Consider the following 22,529-nt stretch of genomic DNA (forward strand, 5'->3'; position numbering starts at 1 on the left):
ATCTTTGGGCCAGAGCAAGCAGGGACTGAGCAAGCAGGGCGACCAGGGCAACCAGAGCAAGCAGAGGTCCTAAAAATTCAATTCCCAACCACCATATGGAGGCTCACAGCCAGCTGTACATGTACTCATATACATAAAATAAATAAATAAATCTTTAAAAAAAATAAAAATAAAAATAAGAGCACTGGCTGCTCTTCCACAGGACACTGGTTCCATCTCTAGAACCTATATATATGGCTACTCACAAAGAGGTCAAAGGGAGCCGGGCATGATGGCACACGCCTTTAATCCTAGCACTTGGGAGGCAGAGGCAGGCAGATTTCTGAGCTCGACGCCAGCCTGGTCTACAGATAGAGTTCCAGGACAGCCAGGGCTACACAGAGAAACCCTGTCTCAAAAAACAAACAAACAAACAAACAAACAAACAAAAAAGAGGTCAAAGGGAACCCAAAGCCCTCTTTACTCTTCAGGTACTGCACACACATACTGCATAAAACATACATGCAGGCAAGCCTGCTACTCATACACAAAAATAAATAAGTCTAAAACCTTAAATTAAATTATATAACCCTATCTTTAGATTACTTTAAAACAAGATATTACTCAAAACTTATCAATTTCTAGATTTTTGGTACGCGTGTCTATTACCTGAGCTCTTGAGGTTGTTGACAATGTTTGTTCCTTCTCAAGAACAATACCGTATAACACTCGGCTGCTGGGCATCTCTTTCCACATTCATGGTGGTAGGCTTAAATCAGCCACGACGTGAACACCAGCAAGCACACACACTCCCTGCAGCAGGACGGCTGTGGAGCATTCACCACAGAGGCACCAGCAAGGCTGTCTTGTGGCCACCACTGCCTAGTCTTATCCCCTGCTCTGGCTGTCAGCTCTAGACCTCTATTCACAGAAACCAGTAGCTGCATCATCACTTACACCCGAGTGAGACGTGTCCTGAATGGTGGTGCGGGCCTGTGATCCTAGTTCTCAGGATGTTAGAGCAAGAAGGTTACAGGTTGGAGACCAGCCTTGGGATGCAGAGCAGCCTGCCTGTCTACACAGTGAGACCCTGCACTCCCCAAACAGCAAAATGGCTGCTTATGGTAGCACTTTTGCGTTCTCCCTTTTTTAAATTTTTTTTTTTATTTTATTTTTTGGCTTTTTGAGACAGAGTTTCTCTGTGTAGTCCTGGCTGTCCTGGAACTCACTCTCTAGACCAGGCTGGTCTCACACTCAGATCTGCCTACCTCTGACTTTCAAGTGTGAGATTGAAGGTGTGTGCCACTATATCTGGTTTGGTGGCACATGTCTTTAATTCTAGCACTGGGGAGGCCAAAACAGGCAGATCTCTGTACGTTCAAGGCCAGCCTGGTCTACCTAGTGAGAACCTGTCTCAAAAAGTTAAACAAACAACTAAATATAAGACCCACCGAAGCCACACGAATCCCTCCGAGCATAAACTGAGAAAGACTACTGAGTTGGGGCTGGTGTGGTAGAGGAACATGCACTTAGTACACATGGCAAGGTCCTGGGCTCAATCCCCAACACCAAGGCACCAGCATGGGGCACACAGCAATACATAGGATGGCTAGAAATGATTCACCCCGGCTCGCTTCCTCCTTCTAAGGGACCTTTGTCAACACAGCCCAAGGGTCTTAGGTGGACAGACCCACAGGGCTTTGAAGAAGCCATGGATTATCCTCCAGGTGCTCCCTTAAAACTCTATTTATTGTGGCTGCAGAGGTGGCTCAGTGGTTAAGAGCACCGGCTGTTCTTCCAAAGGTCCCGAGTTCAAATCCCAGCAACCACATGGTGGCACACAACCACCCATAATGAGATCTGACGCCCTCTCTGGTATATCTGAAGACAGCTACAGTGTACTTAGATATAATAATAAATAAATCTTTAAAAAAAAAAAATCTATGTATTGCCCACAGCAGGATTCAAACATGAGTGAGAGGATTTATGCTCACAGCTTACAGTCATACTGGAATTAACAACTTCTGTAAATCTTTTTTTAAAATAGGTTTATTTATTTTGTTTTGTGTAAGTTTGTCTGCATGTATGTATGTATGTATGCATGTATGTATTACGCATGCATGCTTGGTTTCCTTGGAGGTCAAAAGAGGGCATGGAAACTCCTGGAGCTGGGGCTACAGAGGTTTGCCAGCCACCACATGTGTGCCCAGACTCAAACCAGGGTCCTCTGCAAAGAAGCACGTTCTCTTAACTACATGGAAACTCAGTCCCACCCAGGTCCTGTAAACCTTACCACGAGAGTGCGGTGTGTAAGAGAGCTGGGAATTGGTCTGGTTCCCCACATCCTCAGCTCAGTGATGAAGAAACTGAGTCCACATGGGCTCATTTGTTAAGAAACTATAAGATCTTGAGATTCCGAAGATGGCTCAGTGGTTAAGAACACTGCTGCCCTTCCATAGGAGCCAGGTTCGATTCCCAGTACCCACACGACAGCTCACAACTGTTTATAAAAGAGAATCTGATGCCCTCTTCTGACCTGCAAGGGCACCAGGCATATATGTGATGCACAAACATACACCCAAGCAAAACACTCACACACACAAAATAATTGAACAAATCTTTTAAACAATTATATAAAAATAAACCGTGTAATCTTTATTGAATCTGAACAGAAGCAAGCACAAAGTGTGCACACACACACACACGAACATGCAGACAAAAGCACCCCACTTTCTTCTCTGCTTTCTAGAATATATATATATATATATATATATATATATATAGTACCCACTAAGCGCCACATGCAGGGCGGTACTCAGAAAAATAAGACCTAGCCAGCTAGACCTGATGACACTGCCTCCAATCCTAGCATTCTAGAGACCGAGGCAGGAGGATGACAAGTTTGAAGCAGGCTTGGACTACATAGTGTGTTCCAAGCCAGCCTGAGCAATAGGTAAAGAGTTTCTCTATACAACAGCACACCACTGCCCAAAGGAATCAGAGCAGACCTACCCCTCGGACACGGCACAGAGCAGACCTACCCCTCACAGGAGACAGAGCAGACCTACCCCTCGGACACGGCACAGAGCAGACCTACCCCTCACAGGAGACAGAGCAGACCTACCCCTGGGACACGGCACAGAGCAGACCTACCCCTCACAGGAGACAGAGCAGACCTACCCCTCGGACACGGCACAGAGCAGACCTACCCCTCGGACACGGCACAGAGCAGACCTACCCCTCACAGGAGACAGAGCAGACCTACCCCTCACAGGAGACAGAGCAGACCTACCCCTCGGACACGGCACAGAGCAGACCTACCCCTCACAGGAGACAGAGCAGACCTACCCCTCGGACACGGCACAGAGCAGACCTACCCCTCACAGGAGACAGAGCAGACCTACCCCTCGGACAAGGCACAGAGCAGACCTACTCCTCACAGGAGACAGAGCAGACCTACCCCTCGGACAAGGCACAGAGCAGACCTACCCCTCACAGGAGACAGAGCAGACCTACCCCTCGGACAAGGCACAGAGCAGACCTACCCCTCACAGGAGACAGAGCAGACCTACCCCTGGGACACAGCACAGAGCAGAACCAGGCTAAACGTCTGGTTCAAGGGGCTGTGGGGGACAACACTGAGATGCTATTAGCCATCCCTCCCCAGCCTAGGAAGTCACCCCCAAATCAAGCCTATTCCTAAGAAGTGAAGGTTAAATAACAGATTTTTTTTTTTAATTAAGAAAAGTAGGGACAGAGAAAGGGATACTGAAGCAAACTCAGAAAGCTTTGCCCAGGTGCCTTCAATCTGAGATGTCTCTTTCCCCAGCAATGAAGCCCACCGTGCAAGCTGTGGCCAGGAGACGGACTTCTCATCCAGCAAGGACTCCTAGAAAAGTGAGAAGGGAAAAAAAGAAACCGAAGAAAAGTCCGTTTAAAAAAAAATTAAACATACTATAAATTATTGCATAAGATTGCTACATGTCACCCGGCGGTGGTGGCGCACACCTTTAATCCCAGCACTTGGGAGGCAGAGGCAGGTGGATTTCTGAGTTCGAGGCCAACCTGGTCTACAGAGTGAGTTCCAGGACAGCCAGGGTTATACAGAGAAACCCTGTCTCGAAAAAACAAAAACAAACAAACAAAAAAAAAAAAAACAAAAAAAGATTGCTACATGTCTCTAGACACTAATTTTTCATAATTATCTTATCATTGAAGAACAATCGTGGCTGACCCCTACTCTGAATCCTGCAGACTTGTGAATTCTAACGCTTCTTTGATGTGTGGCAGGTGAGCCGAACATGCCTAGGCATGATCTGGAGAGTGTGCGGGTCACAGAACAGAGGCCGAGATTGCTTTCCCATCTTGCTTTCCCCTTAACTAATCTTGCCTCCGCAGCCCTCGGGAGGAGTTGATGTCACTCTGCCCCGTCTCTAATGGTGCCCCAGTCCTATTAGAGCCCCACCTTTCCTTCCTTCGTTTATCCAGCTGCTCTCTAAGGTACTGAGCCACCGACGAATCTGAAAGACAGGTTTCTGTCTAAGTAGCTGAAACCCTCGTGACAAAGCAGGCAGCATTAGAGGAGGCTGCAGGTGTCACTCAGCAGTAGAGTATGCTTAGCATGCAGGAGTTGCTAAGTTTAACACCCAGTACCTCTCATCCACAAGGTGGTGTTGGTAACAGAAATAAAGGTAGCCGGCTGGAGAGATAGCTCAGCTGTTAAGAGCCCTGACTGCTCTTCCAGAGGTCCTGAGTTCAATTCCCAGCAACTCACAACCATCTGCAATGGGATCCGAAGCCTTCTTCTGGTGTGTCCGAACACAGCAACAGTGTACTCATGTATATAAAATAAATAAATTTTAAGAAAGGAAAGGAAAGGAAAGGAAAGTGGCGGTCTTTTCAAATATAGCCCTGGTGACACAATGATTGTAAGTAATTTAAAAACTGGAGAAATGAAGGAAATATACACCAGCTCTTAGTAGAAGAAACGGTGGCAGAGACAGCCTCTGGCAGCTTCCGCTCCACAGCCTCCACAGCTCCCTACAGTCACCAAGGGAAGAGGTAGAGACAGTAGGAGGGGGTCCCTAAACCGGGGGGGGGGGGGGGTGTGTGTGGAGGGCGTGGTCTCATTAACACATGAAGACCTGAAGCCCCAGGGGAGAGGTGACCTGAGTTCAGGGGAGGGGCCTAGGCTGCTGGAGGCTTCCTAATTCTAAGCAATGGGCCCTCTCAAAGAAGTCAATGTCCCTAAGGGTGGGAGACCTGCTTCAGCCCCTCTCAGTCTGGGAGAGAAGGGCGTGGTCTCCTTGAAGGCTTTGGGCTGAGACCCTCCTCTCTGATCCCGGTTAGGTCAGTGACTCCCAGGGTTCTGCCAAAGAGATGGGCTGCTGTTTCCCTCTTGGCTACTGTGAACTTGCCCACATAAATACCAAGAAAGGCTCTGCCGGCCTTACTTCTCTGCGCTTGGTCCTGGTCCCCCGACTGGGCAGGACCATGGGACACTTGTTAATGCTGTGGGTGGCTGCGGGCATGTGCTATCCAGCCCTGGGTGCTTCTGCCTGGTAAGTCACTCTCCAGCCTTTAGTCCCCACCAAGGAAGCCACCCACTGCCTCAGCCCCGCTCACCTCAGGTTTTCTTTTTGGTAGGTCAGTGAACAACTTCCTGGTAACGGGTCCCAAGGTAGGATGGTCTTGCACCTCTCCTGTTTTTTATCCTCTGGGGTCTCTGATAGAACTCTCTGGGGACAGAAAAGAGGATCGGGGACCTCTCACCCAGAAATACAGCACTGTTTATTTTTGGTTGTGTTAACCTAGGGCCTTGTGTATGGGTAGGCAAGCCACCACTGAGCAATGTCCCCAGGTCCCAGGCTGGTTTCTTACTGGGAAGCTATCTGAGTTCTGCTTTCTCCCCGAGCCGACACGACCTGCACCCAGGGAAGCTCACAGCCCTTTCCCCGGCACAGGCCTATCTGACCTACACCGCCAGTGTGGCCTTGGGAGCTCAGATTGGCATGGAAGAGTGTAAGTTCCAGTTTGCCTGGGAACGGTGGAATTGTCCTGAGCATGCCTTTCAGTTTTCAACCCACAACAGGCTGCGAGCTGGTAAGTTTTCGTGGGACCACACCTCGCTATGGGCTGGTCGCGCATGCGTACATGAGATGTGTGTGCGTGCGGAGGGAAATAGGAAAGGGACCGGGCGGCTCCTGCGACGGTTTCCTTGCTATGTGACCCTGAGTGATGAGTGAGGGTCTTTCCCTCTCTCAACACATGGAGGAGGGGCTTCAGAAAATGCTGCTCGAAAAGCGTTTTGTACCATTTATGTATTTACTAGGGGGCATGTTGGGGGAGGAGGGACATTGGGAGAGACTTGAGGGACTGAACTCAGGTCATCAGATGCAAATGCCCTGACCCCCTGAGCCATCTCACAGGCCCTGGGGGTATTCTGAGGGTTGACTAAAACGACCAGAAAGGTATTATTACAAATGTTATGGCAGGTTCTGATTCATGTCTGCAGTGGAGTGCTTATATACATTCATCTTGCTCTGATTTTCATGAAGTGAAGTAAAAATGGAGAAAGGGAACATGGAGCCCTCAAAGGAGCCACCTTTGTCCCATCATCATGAAGGCCTGTGACAAGGAAGCCAAAAGATCAGAATGAGTTTGCCTCAAGTGGTTGTGTGTGCAGTGTGTGCATCTGTGGTGTTTATCTGTGTGTGATGAGTATATGTGTATGTGATGTATATGTGTGTGTATATGTGTGTCATGTGTATATGTGTATGTAATTTGTATGTGTATATATGTGTGGTGTGTGTAGTGTGTAGGAGTGATGTATGTATATGTGCATGTATATGTAAAATATGTGTGTGTATATGTGTGTGCATGTGCAATGTATGTGTATTTATGTGTGTGTGGTGTATATGTGTATGTCTGTGATGTGTGTGTATATGTGTGGGTCTGTGGGTGTGAGTGGTGTATGTGTGTATATGTGCATATATATGTATGTCTGAAAGTGTCTGTGTTTCGGTGTATATGTGTGTATGCAGGCATATGTGCATGTGTGTGTGTGTACATGTGCATGCTTATAATCAGAGGCAGTAGTTTATATGGAAAACCTTTTTACAGAAGCAATGGAGTTGCTGAGAAGAGTTAGGAGAGTATAAAGGAGATAACATGCAGGGCAGGAAGAGCTTCCTTCCCATGGAACCTGCAGGTAGACTAGGAAGTGTTTGTAAACTAAGACGTCGGGGGTGCGGGGAGATGGCTCAGTGGGTCAAGCACTGCACAAGCATGAGGACTTGGTTGGGATCTGGGTGTGGTAGCACACACCTAAAATCCTGTCTCTTGAAAACAGAGACAGGAGGAGCCCAGGGCCTTACTGACCAGACAGTCTAGCCAGCCACTGGGCTAGATTCAGTGAGAGACACTACCACAAAGTAAGACAGAGTAGAACTCGGGAAGACAATTGACCTTGGGCCTCTGCACATGCATCCATTCATACATGTACACACACATACACCAACTCTGTGCTCAGAAATAAAAGGTCATTGTCATTTACCTATGCCAGCCTTGCAGCTGATCTCACTACGTGTGTACTAGAGGACAGAAATCTAGGCTAGACTTTAGGTGAGCGAACTCTTGATCCGAAAACCACAGCTGGCCAGTAAGCAGCCTTAGCTTTGTAGTTCTTGACATTGCCAATTCCCCATCAGTAGCATGGGATGTCCATTCCTGCCTGGATGAAGTGCAGCCTGCTCTGAGGGCAAGGAACACCTTAACACAATGGGTGGGAGTGGGGACAGCAAGAGCTGTTGAGCAGCACTGTCTTACCAAGGCCTTTGCTTTGGGCTAACGAGGATTCACACAGTCAGACCCTGTTCCTCCCCAAAGCCACGAGAGAGACATCCTTCATTCATGCCATCCGCTCTGCTGCCATCATGTATGCAGTCACCAAGAACTGCAGCATGGGTGACTTGGAAAACTGCGGCTGTGACGAGTCACAAAATGGAAAAACAGGTAACAAACTTGCTCTCTGATACAGGCAGGAAGAGGTGGGACCTGCAGTGCTAAGCACAGACAGAATCTTTTAAAAACAGCCTCTGGCCTCAGCTCTCTTGAATCCCAGACTCTAGCAATCCCTTTCCTCCTGGGAGTTCATGAATTGATGAGACCAGGAATTAGAAAGGTTCTCTAAAACCAAGGAGACTCGGAGTGAGAAGCCTGGGGGAGTTGGAGACCAGTCCTGGTACAAGAAGAGCTTGTCCTCATCCAAAGCTACCCCACTATTTACAGACCTCTGAAGACCCAGGCCTGCTGCCAATAAGGGCAGAGGAGGTTCCGATATTATAGAGATCCAGAATGTTTGAGCTACAAAGAACCTCTGAGGCACCCAGGTCATCACACACGCCTGCTTCCTGTGGGTAGAGAGAACCTAGCAGCCCAGAGAGAGCTGAGGAGCTCAGGACCCCACCCACCCACTCCAAGCACCTCCATTCCCCTGCCTCAGCATCAGATACACAGAGCTTTGGCAGGTCCTCCTAGGTTTAGCTCTTCCCCTGGGATATAGCTGAAAGGTGTGTGCAGAACTCCTTTCCTTGTGTGTAGGTGGCCATGGCTGGATCTGGGGAGGCTGCAGTGACAATGTGGAATTCGGGGAAAAAATCTCCAGACTCTTCGTGGACGGTTTGGAGAAAGGGAAGGATGCCAGAGCCCTGGTGAACCTTCACAACAACAGGGCCGGCAGGCTGGTGCGTATAGGAGTCACCCAGTTTTGACAACAGTTCCTCACAGTCACCAAGCACTGTCTTACTCATCCCCAAAGCCGTTCAGGAAGAACTCTGTTCTCTGCCTGACAAAGACAGCTAAGTCAAAGCCAAGTGGCATGTCTGAGACAACACAGTTGATAAACCTTGCTTCCATGCAGTGTGTGTGTGTGTGTGTGTATGTGTGTGTGTGTGTGTGTGTGTATGTGTGTGTTCTCCAAAATGGGGTCTTTTAGGAAGCTCTGGCTTGCCTGGTAATTCACTATATAATCCTTGAACTCACGGCATTTCTCTTACCTTAACCTCCCAAGTGCCGGGATTACAAACATGAGCCACAAAACATGAGCCTTAAAAGATTTTAGTCACTTTTAACGATGTGCTAAGACATTCATAGAGGCCTACTTTTGCCCTAAAGTCTGCCTGGGGTTTGAGAAGTTGGGACAGTAGAATCTACTTTTCATCAAGGTTCTGGTAGGGTAACATTGTGAACTCAAATCTGGAAGCAAGTTGGACTTAGAACAAAAATCATTGAAATGTTCCTGGGAGCCTCCTCCTGGATATTCTGGCCACCATGGCCGGAGAGAGGCGCTTTCAAGGCAACTCCATCTGCTGCCTTGAGAGAAATGGGTTCAGATACCAGGAGCTCCCTTCTCTCTGAGAGGGCGTGAGCGAGTGTGTGTGTGTGGGAGGGTGGAGGAGACAGAATAGGGTGACAGGGGACAGACAAACCACCACAATTGCCATGACATGTCTAGCTCCAGGCTTCAAAAGAGATACAGTAACTGAGGTAATTTTTAAAAATGACTTATTTTTATTTTATGGACACTGGTGTTTTGCCTGCATGTGTGTCTGTGTGTGGGTGTCAGACATCCTGCCGCTGGAGTTACAGACGGTGTGGGTGCTGGGAACTGAACCTACATCCTCTGGAAGAGTCAGTGGCCAGTGCTCTTAACTGCTGAGCCTCTCTTCAGTCCCTTGAGGTTGTAATTTCTTTTACAATTTACAAAGCGTTGCTTTGACCGGTCTGTTTTGGTTTCCTTTTGGGGGGTTATGAGGTGCCGGAAACTAAATTCTGAGCCTCACACATACTAAGCAAGCACTCTCTACCCTTGGGCCCTGTTTCATCCAATACTTGTTGCAACTGGGCCAGGAAACACACTGAAGAAGTGATGGGCGTGAACCAAGACCCTATCTATGTTCCTGGCTTCCGTTATCTTCTTAGGCTTGGCCAGCTCCTGGTCCTATCCCCTTAACCCTGACCAGTCTCCCTGAAAAGACCTAAGGCAAGGTTAGGAGTGCCCCTCCCCAGTAATCTACGTCTCCAAAGCTAGGAACCACAGCTCTAGGATATTCCATTTGCTTGCTAGCCACTGGCCTTCTCCACCAAGTTATTCTTCGTGTTCTCCCTCTCCTCCTCCTCCTTCCCCTCCCCCACCCCCACCCCCCAAGGCAGTGAGGGCCTCCACGAAAAGGACCTGCAAGTGTCATGGCATCTCAGGAAGCTGCAGCATCCAGACGTGTTGGCTGCAGCTGGCTGACTTCCGGCAGATGGGAAATTACCTAAAGGCCAAGTATGACCGCGCACTGAAAATTGAGATGGATAAGCGCCAGCTAAGGGCTGGCAACAGAGCCGAGGGCCGCTGGGCTCTCACGGAGGCCTTCCTTCCCAGCACAGAGGCTGAGCTGATCTTCTTAGAGGGTTCTCCTGACTACTGCAACCGCAACGCCAGCCTGAGCATCCACGGCACAGAGGGGAGGGAGTGCCTGCAGAATGCCCGCAGTGCTTCCCGGCGGGAGCAGCGCAGCTGTGGGCGCCTGTGCACGGAGTGCGGGCTGCAGGTGGAGGAGAGGAGAGCAGAGGCCGTGAGCAGCTGTGACTGCAACTTTCAGTGGTGTTGCACTGTCAAGTGTGGCCAGTGCAGGCGTGTGGTGAGCAGATACTACTGCACACGCCCTGCAGGTAGTGCCAGGCCCCGGGGCAGGGGCAAGGACAGTGCCTGGTAACACCACCACAAATTCACGTGCTGCCTAGTTTCAGGACAGTGGAGATAGAGACTGAACTTCTGGCCTAGGGGACACAGACTGGAAAACAATTGGGACATCACAGGGTTAGCCCGTAGACCTTCCACGATAGGTGGGGTAGATGGATGATCTTTCAGCATCTTCTTCCCAGGACTGAAATCGGAACCTTGTTCTCCTGGCTTGTGGACCCAGCCTTTCCTGCGCAGTTACTCTTGGACTTAAGCAGCTTGTTAAAGAGGGAGTTTGATTTGGGTGCACATCCAGAGGACCCTGGAAGAACGTGTTCCATTAAGTTTCAGATACCTACCGTTCCACCCAGCTGTGCTGCTGGGAGTGTGAGGGAAGAGAAGTTAAAGGAAAGGAATTCTGGGGGCTGGAGAGATGGCTCAGTGGTTAAGGGCCCTGGCTGGCCCTCCAGAGGACTGGCTCACTTCACAGCACCCACTTGATGGCTGTGAGCCATCTGTACTTCTAGTTCCAGGGGATCCAATGTCTTTGCCTGGTCTCTGTGGCCACCAGGCACAAATGTGCACAGACAGACATTTATACATGTAAAATAATAAAGTAAAACTTACATTTTAAAACGGTAAGTTTTGTTCCCACCTGTGAAGAAGCACCCTTCCTCCATTCTGACCGAGTGCAGACAAACTCGTAGGAGACCTGGGGCGGGGACCAACTCTCTCCTACAAGGAGGTTGTTAGTGAGCTGGGTTTCTCATCTGCTTATGAACTCTAAAAAATCCTCCCCTCACCCCAAGTTACAGTCTAGGGAAACCAGGACCCAGGATGACCATGGATCTACCTCATTAGCCTCAGATCCAAAACAACACCAAATGGACAGACGATCAGGGCTTTCCAGACAAGATCCTAGAAGAGCCAGAGAACATCTCTGCTCTGTGACTTTTCCCAAACTGTAGACTCAGTTTTATTTGCAATAAATGCTTCTAGGGTATATCTAGGTGGGACTTTCCTTTTTTCTTTAAATATTTATTTTAATTTATGTGTATAAATGTTGTGCCTGTATGTGTGTCTATATGCCATACACAGGCAGTGGAAGTCAGAAGGAGAACTGGAGCTACAGATGGCTGAGCCACCATATGGATGCTGAGAATTGAGCTTGGGTTCAGCTATAAACGGAGAATGAGGCCAGGCTGACTCAAAAAGCAAAATAATCTGGGTGTGGTGGCGCTCCCCTCTAGTCCCAGCTGCAGAGAAGCAGGTTCATCTTTGTGAGTTTGAGGCCAGCTTGGTTTACAGAGTTCAGAACAGCCAGGGCTCTGTTACACAGAGAAACCTTGTATGTGTGTTGGGGGGTGGGGGCTAAATAAATAAAACTAAACATCAAGCCAGGTAGTGGGACATGCCTTTAATCCCAGCACTTAAGAGGCCAGCCTGGTCTATGGAGTGAGTTCCAGGGCAGCCAGGGCTACACAGAAAAACAACAAAACAATAAAAATGAGGTAACAGGAAAAGAATAAGCACAGGTTTGGGTGTAATTCAGAGTGATTTAAGCAGTTTGGGGAGTGAGCAAGCCCTTTGAACTTGGGATTCATTTGAAGTGTTTACCTCCTAGGGTGTAGACCTCCTAGGGTGTCTGCGCCCCAAGACCTGCCCCGGGGCAGTGGTCTAGGATAGCTGTGGATTCGGCTTCCCGCATTCACACTTTGACTTCTTCCAAAGGCCATCTCTGAATATCACCCCTCTTGGTGATAGCCCACAAAGCTGCTTGCCTCTTCCCCAAGCCACTGGGTTCCTAACTCTGAATTTCACAGCCCAAGGAAGCTGCCCAGACTGGCCAGGATCCCTGCCGGCAGGCAAGTGAAGGGACTGCCAAGAGCAGGCAGCGCTCCCCGGGTTTTGCTGTAACGTCTGTTTCTGTTTCGTTTGTACTTGCCTACAATAAACAAATATTGTGGCCATTGGAAAGGAGTGTACTTCTTAAGTGCCTGAAGGAATAATCAGTTTATCTTTTAATTTGAATTATGTGCATTATGTGGGGGTGGTGCTGATGCACTCTGGGTATCAAAGCAGGCCAGGGGGCTTTAGATTCCTTTGGAAGTGGAGTTAGAGATGATGGTGAGCGACCTGACAGGGCTGCTAGGAATGGAACTCAGGCCCAAGAACAGTACATATTCTTTTTCTTTAAAAAAAATATTATTTATTTTGGCTGTGAGCCACCACACGGTTGCTGGGAATTGAACTCAGGATCTCTAGAAGAACAGTCAGTGCTCTTAACCACCGAGCCATGCCTCCAGCCCAAGAGTGCATATTCTTAACCGCTGAATGAACACTCCAGCTCCAACAGTCAGCTCATTTTAAACTGTTTTCAGTTTCAGGTTGTAGTGGAATGCTCACTAAGGAAGTTGGTATCATGAGAGACACCATGAGCGAGCTGCCTTTAAGGCCTAGCCTGGCCTGGTCTGACCTCTATAGCTTCCAGTTTTTAAACCCCTACATGTATTGGAGAGCAGATACAATGGGGAACCTATAGAAACACTTTTCTCCGTGGCCTACTTCGAAGCAAAGGCCTGCATAACAGTGACAGCAGAGAAAGGCGGTGTGGACGAGGCTGTGATGACAGGGACAGCAGAGAGACAAACTAGAGGGCAAAGGCTTTGAGCAGGCAGCCCAGGGAAAGACTGATTTCCTGGGAAGTAAAAAGCTTGAAATTGTGTGATCCTGAGTGTCAACCCTCGATAAATGTGGATTTCAAAGTACCCAGCCTGACACTCGATTCGAGCTGTGAAGCTATGTTAGGGAAATGAACAGACTCCGTTTTCTCCCTGTTTCCATCCAAGGCACCTGCCGCCCCAGCATTCCACCCCTACCTACCTCCTGAGCCCACACTGAGTTGATGTATCCCAATACTCTCGGAACGGAGGTGTTCGGAAACAAAGCCACCCCTGCTGCTTTGTTTAAGGCACCCAGGAGAACACGCCCTGTGGTTCCCCAGGAGCTATAGAGGAGTTTTTGCTAAGAAAGCACAAAGAAAAAAAGAATTCTGAGGAAAGTTGTTGAACACCCCCCCCCCCAAAAAGCTGGTGTCTTCTTGCAAGTCTCCCCCACCCTCATCCATCTTGTCTCCAAAGTCACCAACTGTCATAGCTACCAACCTGCAGCATGGACGCTCAGCCAGGAGCTAAAGGAATTTAGATTTCTTCACATCCATCACCTTCCTGCCAGCCTCATTCAAATTCATCAGTTACAACCCTGCCGTCATTTCCTCTCGGTGCTTCCTTAACGAGCTGGCTACCATTAAGGTGACAAAATAAAAGTCACACGTTCAATAGGTTCAGAGTCGGGAAACAGGCAGATGGAACCCTCAGTTCCATAGTGGACTTGAGAATCCGCTGGAAGGGGGGAATTCAGTGAGGGAAGCTTGCCCCTGAGCCACTCACTTTACCTGGAAAGTGGACTCGTGTATTTTTGGTTCAGACTAGAAAATGCACTTATGTTAGTCACAAGCCCCGATCAGACTCTTCCCCACTGCTGTCTTCTCGTCCTTCCCAGGTGAACTCCGATGTGAGAAGAATTAGGACTCCCCCCTCCAAAAACAAACAAACAAAGCCCCTGAAGCCTGTTTTCCATAGCCTGCCAGGCTGTCCCACTGACATAAACTCAGATAGCAGTTTGATAATCTTTCAGGGTACAGGAACCACGATGAGAAGGGTATTAGACTTGCCAAATGACCCTCTCCATCAGTCTTCAGAACATCTAAAATTAGCGGGGGCTGAGGTATGGCTCCAGGTAGGATGCATACGCAGCATGCACAAAGCCCTGGGTTCAGCTCTATAACCCCATGTTTAAAGGCTATAAAACACCCCATGTTTAAAGGCTATGATTATTCCTTCTTATAGCGACTCAGAGAGGGCAAGCACCCCAACCTGAAAGAAACAACAGGGAGGTGGGTTTGAATCAGACCTGTCACCTCATAAATTCAAATTCTTCCCTTTACAACCATTTCCCCTGTAGGGAGCCCAGAGTCTCCAGCAACGCTGTAGCCACCCCGACAGCTTTGAAGAGCGAGAACCATTCACATGCAGTATAAGGTGTCTTCCTCCTCTCTCCTCTACAAGTGAGAGAGTTATATTTCTCAGCCCTTCTCCTGAATAAAGACCTTAACTTTTGACTTGCAAAAGCCTTCCTTAGAATGTTAAAGCAGCTGGCCCGGCACCTGCTGACTGGGGAGGGCGGACTTCTAATTCTCCAAGCGGCACTCAAAGGAAAAAAACAAAAACCAAAACCAAATCATTATGTATTCATTAGAGGTCAAAGTTTCAAAAGAGGGGATACTGCTGAAGGCAGAGGAGGGAAGACGCTACCCTAAGGGAAACCCTAGTCCCACACCACAAACTGCCTGTGATTCTCAGTGGTGACAGAAAACACCAGGTTGAGAAAAAAACAAAATGAAAGCAAGAACCACTTCAAAGGGTTAAAATTCAGCTCTAAGCTCCTGGTCCCACTCCTCTCCCTACGACCGACCGACCGACCGACCGACCGACTGACCGACCGACCGACCCGATCGGAGGAAAGAATCCTACAGAGCAGAGGAGAGGAGAGAAGAATAGACCCCTACCCCTGAGCAATCTCCAGGGCTGATGCCCTGGTCATTCAAGTCAGGCTGCTCTTCTCAGGGTGAGGCAACAGAAAAGCAATCTGTAATAACCCGAGAGAGGCATGGACACAGTTAGCTAAGCCCTGGATCCTCAGACTGAACGTTGTCAGAGAAGTTAGAGAGACGATGGAAAGGGGACTGGGGATGTGGACAGGAGGAGGTTGGGTACAGAGGGGCCTTGTGGTTGGTGCACCAGGTGTCTAAGAACATACACTCAAAATAATGATGAAAAAACAGACAACCAAAGAAAAAGATTATTTCACTGGGGTTCAGAGAACTTTTTTTTTTAAATTGTAATTATCTGACTCTGAGGTTAAAACTCTCAGTAAATAATGATGTCGTTTCCTAGCTGGTGTGGTGCCACATACCTGTAATCCTAGCAGTTGGAAGGCAGAGACAAAAGGATAGGGAATTTACAGTTATTCTCAGCTGCATGTGTGTGTGTGTGTGAGAGAGAGAGAGAGAGAGAGAGAGAGAGAGAGAGAGAGAGAGAGAGAGAGAGAAGCTGGGTGTGGTAGTGCAGGCAGGTGGATCTCTGAGTTCCAGACCAACATCTTCTACAGAGCTAGTGCCAGGGCTATACAGAGAAACTGTGTCTAGAAAGGAGAAGAGGAAGAAGAGGAGAAAGAAGAGGAAGAGAAGAAAGAGGAAGAAGAGGAAGAGGGAAAAGAAAGTAAAAGAAAGAACAGCACACACACTGTTTTGGGTTTATTGATCGTCCTGAGTTTATTTGTTTGTTTGAGACAAGGCCTTGTTATGCAGCCTAGGCCGGCTTTGAACTAGAGATCCTTATGTCTCGGCCTCCAAGTCCTGAGATGACAGCCAGGCACCTCCTATCCAGCCGTGCACCCTGTCTTGAAAGGCCATCAGAAGAAGGAATGACAGTGCTTCTCTTCCTGGGACAGGTGCTTGTAAGACACTTGGTAAGCCTCTGTCTTCTAAGGGCCCGTGTTTTATGTTCAAGTCTTCAACTATTCCTAATTCTATGAGAATAGCCCCAACACTCCAGTTTCTCACTAGTTAACTCTAGGCCAGAACAGGCCACATGAGACACTATCTTTTCCCCCCAGAGACTCTATCATAAAAACAAAAACAAAAATGGAAACTCACAATGGAGCTGACACCTCTCTCGTGGAGGTAGGACCATAATGCCATCATCAAAATCCCATTAGATTCCGTGGCCTCTGGAAAGACAGGATTCTTTCTATTATGTCTTAGTTTATGGCTTTTATTGAAAGTGCAATTATTATGACTCTGTCATTCGGAAAAGTGTCCTGGATTTTTGGTTTATTTGTAGTTTGGGGGATCCAACTCAGGGCCTTGTGCATGAAAGGCAGGTGCTCTACCGCCAAGCTAGGTCCCCAACTTGTCTCTGTTTCAAGACAGTCTTGTTATGTATTTGTGCTAACCTAAAACCAGCTATGTAGGTTAGAACTGGCCTCAAACTTTCAGGAAGGACTCTATGCCTCAGATCCCCGGGCAGGGTGGCACACTTCTGTTATCCCAGCCCTGGGGAGGCAAAAACAGGTGAATCTCTGGAGTTTCCTGACCAGCCCAGCTTGAGCGATGTGGTTCAGGTTCAAAATAGGGTGATAAGCAACTGCAGAAGAGCCTTGATGTCTCAGCCGGGCGTGGTGGCACACGCCTTTAATCCCAGCACTCGGGAGGCAGAGGCAGGAGGATTTTTGAGTTCCAGGCCAGCCTGGTCTACAAAGTGAGTTCCAGGACAGCCAGGGCTATAGAGAAACCCTGTCTCGAAAACAAACAAACAAACAAACAAACAAACAAAGGCCTTGATGTCAATCTCTGGCCTTCTACACACATGCTTGCTCATGTGCATACCTACAAACACATATGTACATTATGTGGGGGGAGGGTGTGCACGTGTGCAAGCACATGGCCAGTAAGATGGCTCAGCAGATAAAGGCACTCAGGCCTAATGATCTGAAAATCAGTCCCTGAAATTCAGATAAATTTGATTTATCTGATAAAGATTGAAAGAGAACCTCTCCATGTTGGCCTTTGACCTCTATACAAGCTGCCGTGCCACACCCCCCAACCATGCACACCCAAAATAATGATAATGATAGTAATAAATACTTGTACTCAGCCTCAACAGATGCATAAAAGCAAGCACAGTTACAGCATGCCCCATGATAAACATTCTAATGGACTGCCCAGGGCAGAGACCCCAGGGGTTAAACGTAGCACCGGGACAGCAAAGAGAGCAGCAGTTCCAGAACAGGAAAGCACTGCCTGCCCTCTGCCTACTGTGGTCTTTTAGTTTTAAACAAATCCATGCTTCTTAGTGGGAAGGTAAAATCATGACAGGTTGTGGGTGCAGAAATAAGGTTTTTGTTCGTCTAACAGTTGACAACAGAGAACAGGCTTTTCCATTGAGCCTTGGTCAGTCAGGTGTGGGGGGCATAGAGGGAAAATTGAGAAGGAGTAGTTTATTATTACGGCTTTCTGTGTGTGTGTCTGTGTGTGTCTGTCTCTTTCTCTCTGTCTCTCTCTCTCTCTCTCTCACACACACACACACACACACAGAAATAGAATCCTTTGCCTTGGGCATAAGGGTCATAACCAGTATGATAAGTTGTCATTTAGCAGAGGAGGAAATTGAAGCTTCAGTTCCTTTGGTGGCACGAATGGGGTTGATGACAGCATTCAGTCAGTCAGCAAGAGGCGCTTTTACCAACTTTGTTTTGCAAAACAAAACCATTCACGTTCACACTCAGTTGGTCATTTCCATAGATTAACACAAGAGACCCCTGGAGAGCAAGGCGTCGAGGACAACTCTTCCTGAGAAATGAAGGGTTAATCCAGGGCCAGCAGAGTGGGGAGCTTTGTGAGATCTTTTGGGTCTTTGGCACCCTACATTTCCCATCCCTCCCAGAGCCCCTCTCTCTCTCACCTGCATCCTCAGGTTGACTCTATAATCTCTAGAGTTTGGAGGACAGGGCTGGGTGAAGGCTAAGAATGTGTCTTCCCATCATATATTTGAGTCTCCTTACATCAAAGCTGGGGAGTATGGTATGGTAAGGGAAAACGTAACAAGAAGCCATGAGCAGTGTGTTAGTCAGGGTTCTTTCTCTAGAGAAACAGAATGGATAAAAGGAATGGTAGAATTATATCTATATATTTGAATTTGTTAGAGTGGCTTACAGGCTAAGGTCCAGCTAGTCCAACAGTGGTTGTCTCCCAATAGAAAGTCTGAGAATCCAGATGAAGTCTGAAAAAAGTATCAACACAAACATGAACAAATTTCAAAGGAATTTATGTGAGTTGTATCACTTGCCAAAGAAAGTTATGATGAAGGCCATGGGCCTTAACTCTTCTTGGGATGAGATCGTCACTGTAGCCCTAGGTTCGAGTTCATGGCTTCACACAAGGGCCTTGATGGGGGTTCTAGGGATCCAGTGCTTAAGAAGAACCACTTTATCCATGAGCCATCTCACTAGGCCTAGTTTTTGGTTTTGTTTTCATTTTATAATTTTATGTATATGGGGGTACTGGCTAGTTTTGTGGGTCAACTTAACACAGGCTGGAGTTATCACAGAGAAAGGAGCTTCAGTTGAGGAAATGCTTCCATGAGATCCAGCTGTGAGGCATTTTTTCAACTAGTGATCAGTGCCATCCCTGGGCTGGTAGTCTTGAGTTTTATAAGCAAGCAAGCTGAGCAAGCCAGGGGAAGCAAGCCAGTATGTAACATCCCTCCATGGCCTCTGCATCTGCTCCTGCTTCCTGCCCTGTGTGAGTTCCAGTCCTGACTTCCTTTGGTGATGAACAGCAATGTGAATCTGTAAGCTGAATAAACCCTTTCCTCCCCAACTTGCTTCTTGGTCATGATGTTTTGTGCAGGAATAGAAACCCTGACTAAGACAATGGGTGTTTTCTTGCTTATTGTCTGTGCACCAAATAAGTGCCTGATGCCAAAGGAGCCCAGCCAAAAGAGGGCACTGGATCCATGGGACTGGAGTTACAGACAGTCTATACATTAGATGGGTGCTGAGAATCAAACCTGGGTCCTCTGCACGACCAGCCAGGGCTTTTAACAGCTGACCCAGCTTTATATCCCCTAATTCTGATTCTTGACATAGGCAGGGACCACTTGTGCTGGCTAGTTTTGTTAACTTGACACAAGCTAGAGTTATCTGAAAAGGGAACTCCAGTTGAGAAAATGCCTCCATAAAAGCAAGCTGTAAGGCATTTTCTTTTATTTTCTCTTCTTAAAGATTTATTTATTATATATGAGTACACTGTTGGTTTCTAGAGACACACCAGAAGAGGGCATCAGATCTCATTACAGATGGTTGTGAGCCACCATGTGATTGCTGGGAATTGAACTCATGACCTCTGGAAGAGCAGTCAGTGCTCTTAACCGATGAACCATCTCTCCAGCTCAATAAGGCATTTTCTTAATTAGTGATTAATGGGGGAGGGTTTAGCCCATTGTTGGTGGTGCCATTCTTGGGCTGGCAGTCTGGGGTTCTAAATGAAATCAGGCTAGCTGGCTGTGGTAGTACACTTCTAGAACTTAGGAGGCAGAGGCAGGTGGATCTCTGATCAGGTTCAAGGATAGCCTGTTTTACAGAGTGAGTTCCAGGACAGCCCGAGCTACATAGTAAGACCCTGTCTAGACTAAAACAACAACAAAGGGGGGGGGGCGGGGAGAAATGAAGGAAAGAACAAAAGAAAAGAAAGGCTGAGGGCTGGAGAGATGGCTCAGTGGTTAAGAGTGCTGACTGCTCTTCCAGAGGTCATGAGTTCAATTCCCAGCAACCACATGGTGGCTCACAGCCATCTGTAATGAGATCTGATGCCCTCCCTCTTCTGATGTGTCTGAAGACAGCTACAGTGTACTCACATATATAAAATGAATAATTTATTATTTTAAGACAGGCTTTTTTCTCTCATGAGCTCCAGGTTGTCCTGGAACTTGATATATAACTAAGGAGATAATGGCCTTGAATGGCTGGACTTTTTGCCTTTCCCTCCCAAGCATGACACCATGCCCAGCTTTATGTGATTCTGTACTGAACCCAGTGCTTGATGCTTGCTGGGAAAACTCTGCCAACTGAGCTATATCCCTATACACAAGGGTGTTCATTCCTCTACTCTGTGACACGCTTATTTCACAGCCTTGGGGCAACTATGTAGAGGTCATGGCAGGGCTGGGATGCAGGAAGCCCTGGACTCAACACAGTACCAGATAACCTAGAGGTACTGCTGCCCTCCTGCAATCCCAGCATGCAGAGCGGGGAGAACTAGGAGCTCAAGGTTATCTGCTGCTGCGTGTCGAGTCTGGGCAGTGCTGGGATACATGAAACACTGTCTCTAGAAAAGAGAGAGAAGAGAGAAAGGAAGGAAGGAAGGAAGGAAGGAAGGAAGGAAGGAAGGAAAAGAAGAGGGGATAAAGGAACAGAAAAAAGGTGAAAGAAAAGTAAATAAGAAAATAAAAAGTGAAAGGGGGGCTGGTGATGGTCAGAGGGTGAGGGTGCCTGCTACCAAGCCTGAAGGCTTGAGGGTTTCCCAGAGTCCTCAGGATAGAAGGAGAAAACTGATTCTCCATAGCCCGCTGAGTTCTATAGCACTGTGACATTTGCACACCACTCACACTAAATAAAGAAATGTTAAAGGGAAGAAAAGACTGTAGCTGGTGTGGTGGCTCAGGCCCATAGTCCAGTATTCAAGAGGCTAAGGCAGAAGGAACAGAGCTGGGATACCTATGATGCTGTCTGAACAGAGAACATGCAAAGACTTGGACTCCATCAAAAGACCCAGATCAAACAGGCTGGTGCCTGGGGCTTAGAGCAATCAGTGCACCAACCTATATAAAAGGAGGCAGGGTTCCTCCACCCATTTTAGAAAGATGGACAAAACTATGAGTTCACTGATGGAATGATGGCCTTAACACTATGACCCGACTTCATTTAGGACATATTCTGTGTTCTCTCAAGTGTAGGTCTTTTCTTTCTTAGCCATCCTTGAAAGGCTTGAAAGAATGAATAACAGTTTGCTCTTTGTATATTGAGCCCACACCTGTAAGGCAACAACTGGTCAAACTAAACTAAACTGGAATCTGGAATCCTCACAGCAACCACACCGTAACTGGGATGAGGAAGCCTAGGGCAGCCGGCTTAGCATGTGTCCAGTCTGTGGGTGGGGGAGAGCCATGGCTGACACAAAGGCCTGCACCACAGAGGGAAGGTGTTCATTTCCAAAGCTTCTGCCTACATAAAGACGGCTTCAGGCTACTCCTGGTATAACCATCGTATGGCACCAAAAGGCACTGACCAAATAGATAAGCTAATGACCGCTTGAAATGCTCTTAACACTGGCAAGGGTCAGAAACACTAGATAGGGGCTGGTGAGCTGGCTCAGCAGGTAAGAGCACTGACCTGAGTTCAAATCCCAGCAACCACATGGTAGCTCACAGCCACCCGTAATGAGATCTGGAGCCCCCTTCTGGTTTGTCTAAAGACAGCTACAGTGTACTTATTTATAATAATACATTAATCTTTGGGCTGGAGCAAGCAGGCCTACCGGAGCAAGCGGGGTTGACTGGACCGAGCAGAGGAATTCAATTCCCAACAACCACATGAAGGTTCACAACCATCTGAACAGCTACAGTGTACTCGAATACATAAAATAAATAAATAAATCTTTTAAAAAAGAAAAAGGCCTGGGCATATATCCAGAAGATGTTCTAACCGGTAAGAAGGTCACATGCTCCACTATGTTCATAGTATCCTTATTTATAATAGCCAGAAGCTGGAAAGAACCCAGATGCCCCTCAACAGAAGAATGGATACAGAAAATGTGGTACATTTACACAATGGAGTACTACTCAGCTATTAAAAGGAATGAATTTATGAAATTCCTAGCCAAATGGATGGACCTGGAGGGCATCATCCTGGGTGAGGTAACAATCACGAAGGAACTCACACAATATGTACTCACTGATAAGTGGATATTAGCCCAGAAACTTAGAATACCCAAGATATAAGATACAATTTGTTAAACGCATGAAACTCAAGAAGAATGAAGACCAAAGTGTGGACACTGTGCCCCTTGTTAGAATTGGGAACAAAATACCCATGGAAAGAGTTACAGAGATAAAATTTGGAGCTGTGACGAAAGGATAGACCA

At 47.6% G+C, this 22,529-nt stretch overlaps 1 protein-coding gene across 1 annotated transcript; it reads left to right on the top strand.

Annotated features, from left to right (window-relative positions):
* The first annotated feature begins 5,472 nt into the window (after positions 1-5,472).
* On the top strand, positions 5,473-10,742 carry Wnt8a (Wnt family member 8A). The gene is made up of 6 exons (XM_021151107.2): positions 5,473-5,540; positions 5,626-5,659; positions 5,943-6,081; positions 7,867-7,992; positions 8,581-8,723; positions 10,188-10,742. The coding sequence occupies exons 1-6, from the start codon at positions 5,473-5,475 to the stop codon at positions 10,740-10,742; spliced, it is 1,065 nt and encodes a 354-aa protein (XP_021006766.1).
* The last annotated feature ends 11,787 nt before the right edge of the window (positions 10,743-22,529 follow it).

Source organism: Mus caroli, unplaced genomic scaffold, assembly GCF_978045245.1.
Source record: "Mus caroli unplaced genomic scaffold, Mus_caroli_1 scaffold_19, whole genome shotgun sequence".
Lineage (NCBI taxonomy): Eukaryota > Metazoa > Chordata > Mammalia > Rodentia > Muridae > Mus > Mus caroli.

Bases quoted from the DNA above. Each gene is read 5' to 3' on its own strand.
- Wnt8a (XM_021151107.2), top strand. From the start codon at position 5,473: ATGGGACACTTGTTAATGCTGTGGGTGGCTGCGGGCATGTGCTATCCA. The intron at 5,660-5,942 runs GTAGGATGGTCT...TCCCCGGCACAG, and splicing joins TCCTGGTAACGGGTCCCAAG to GCCTATCTGACCTACACCGC. The intron at 8,724-10,187 runs GTGCGTATAGGA...CCACCCCCCAAG, and splicing joins ACAACAGGGCCGGCAGGCTG to GCAGTGAGGGCCTCCACGAA.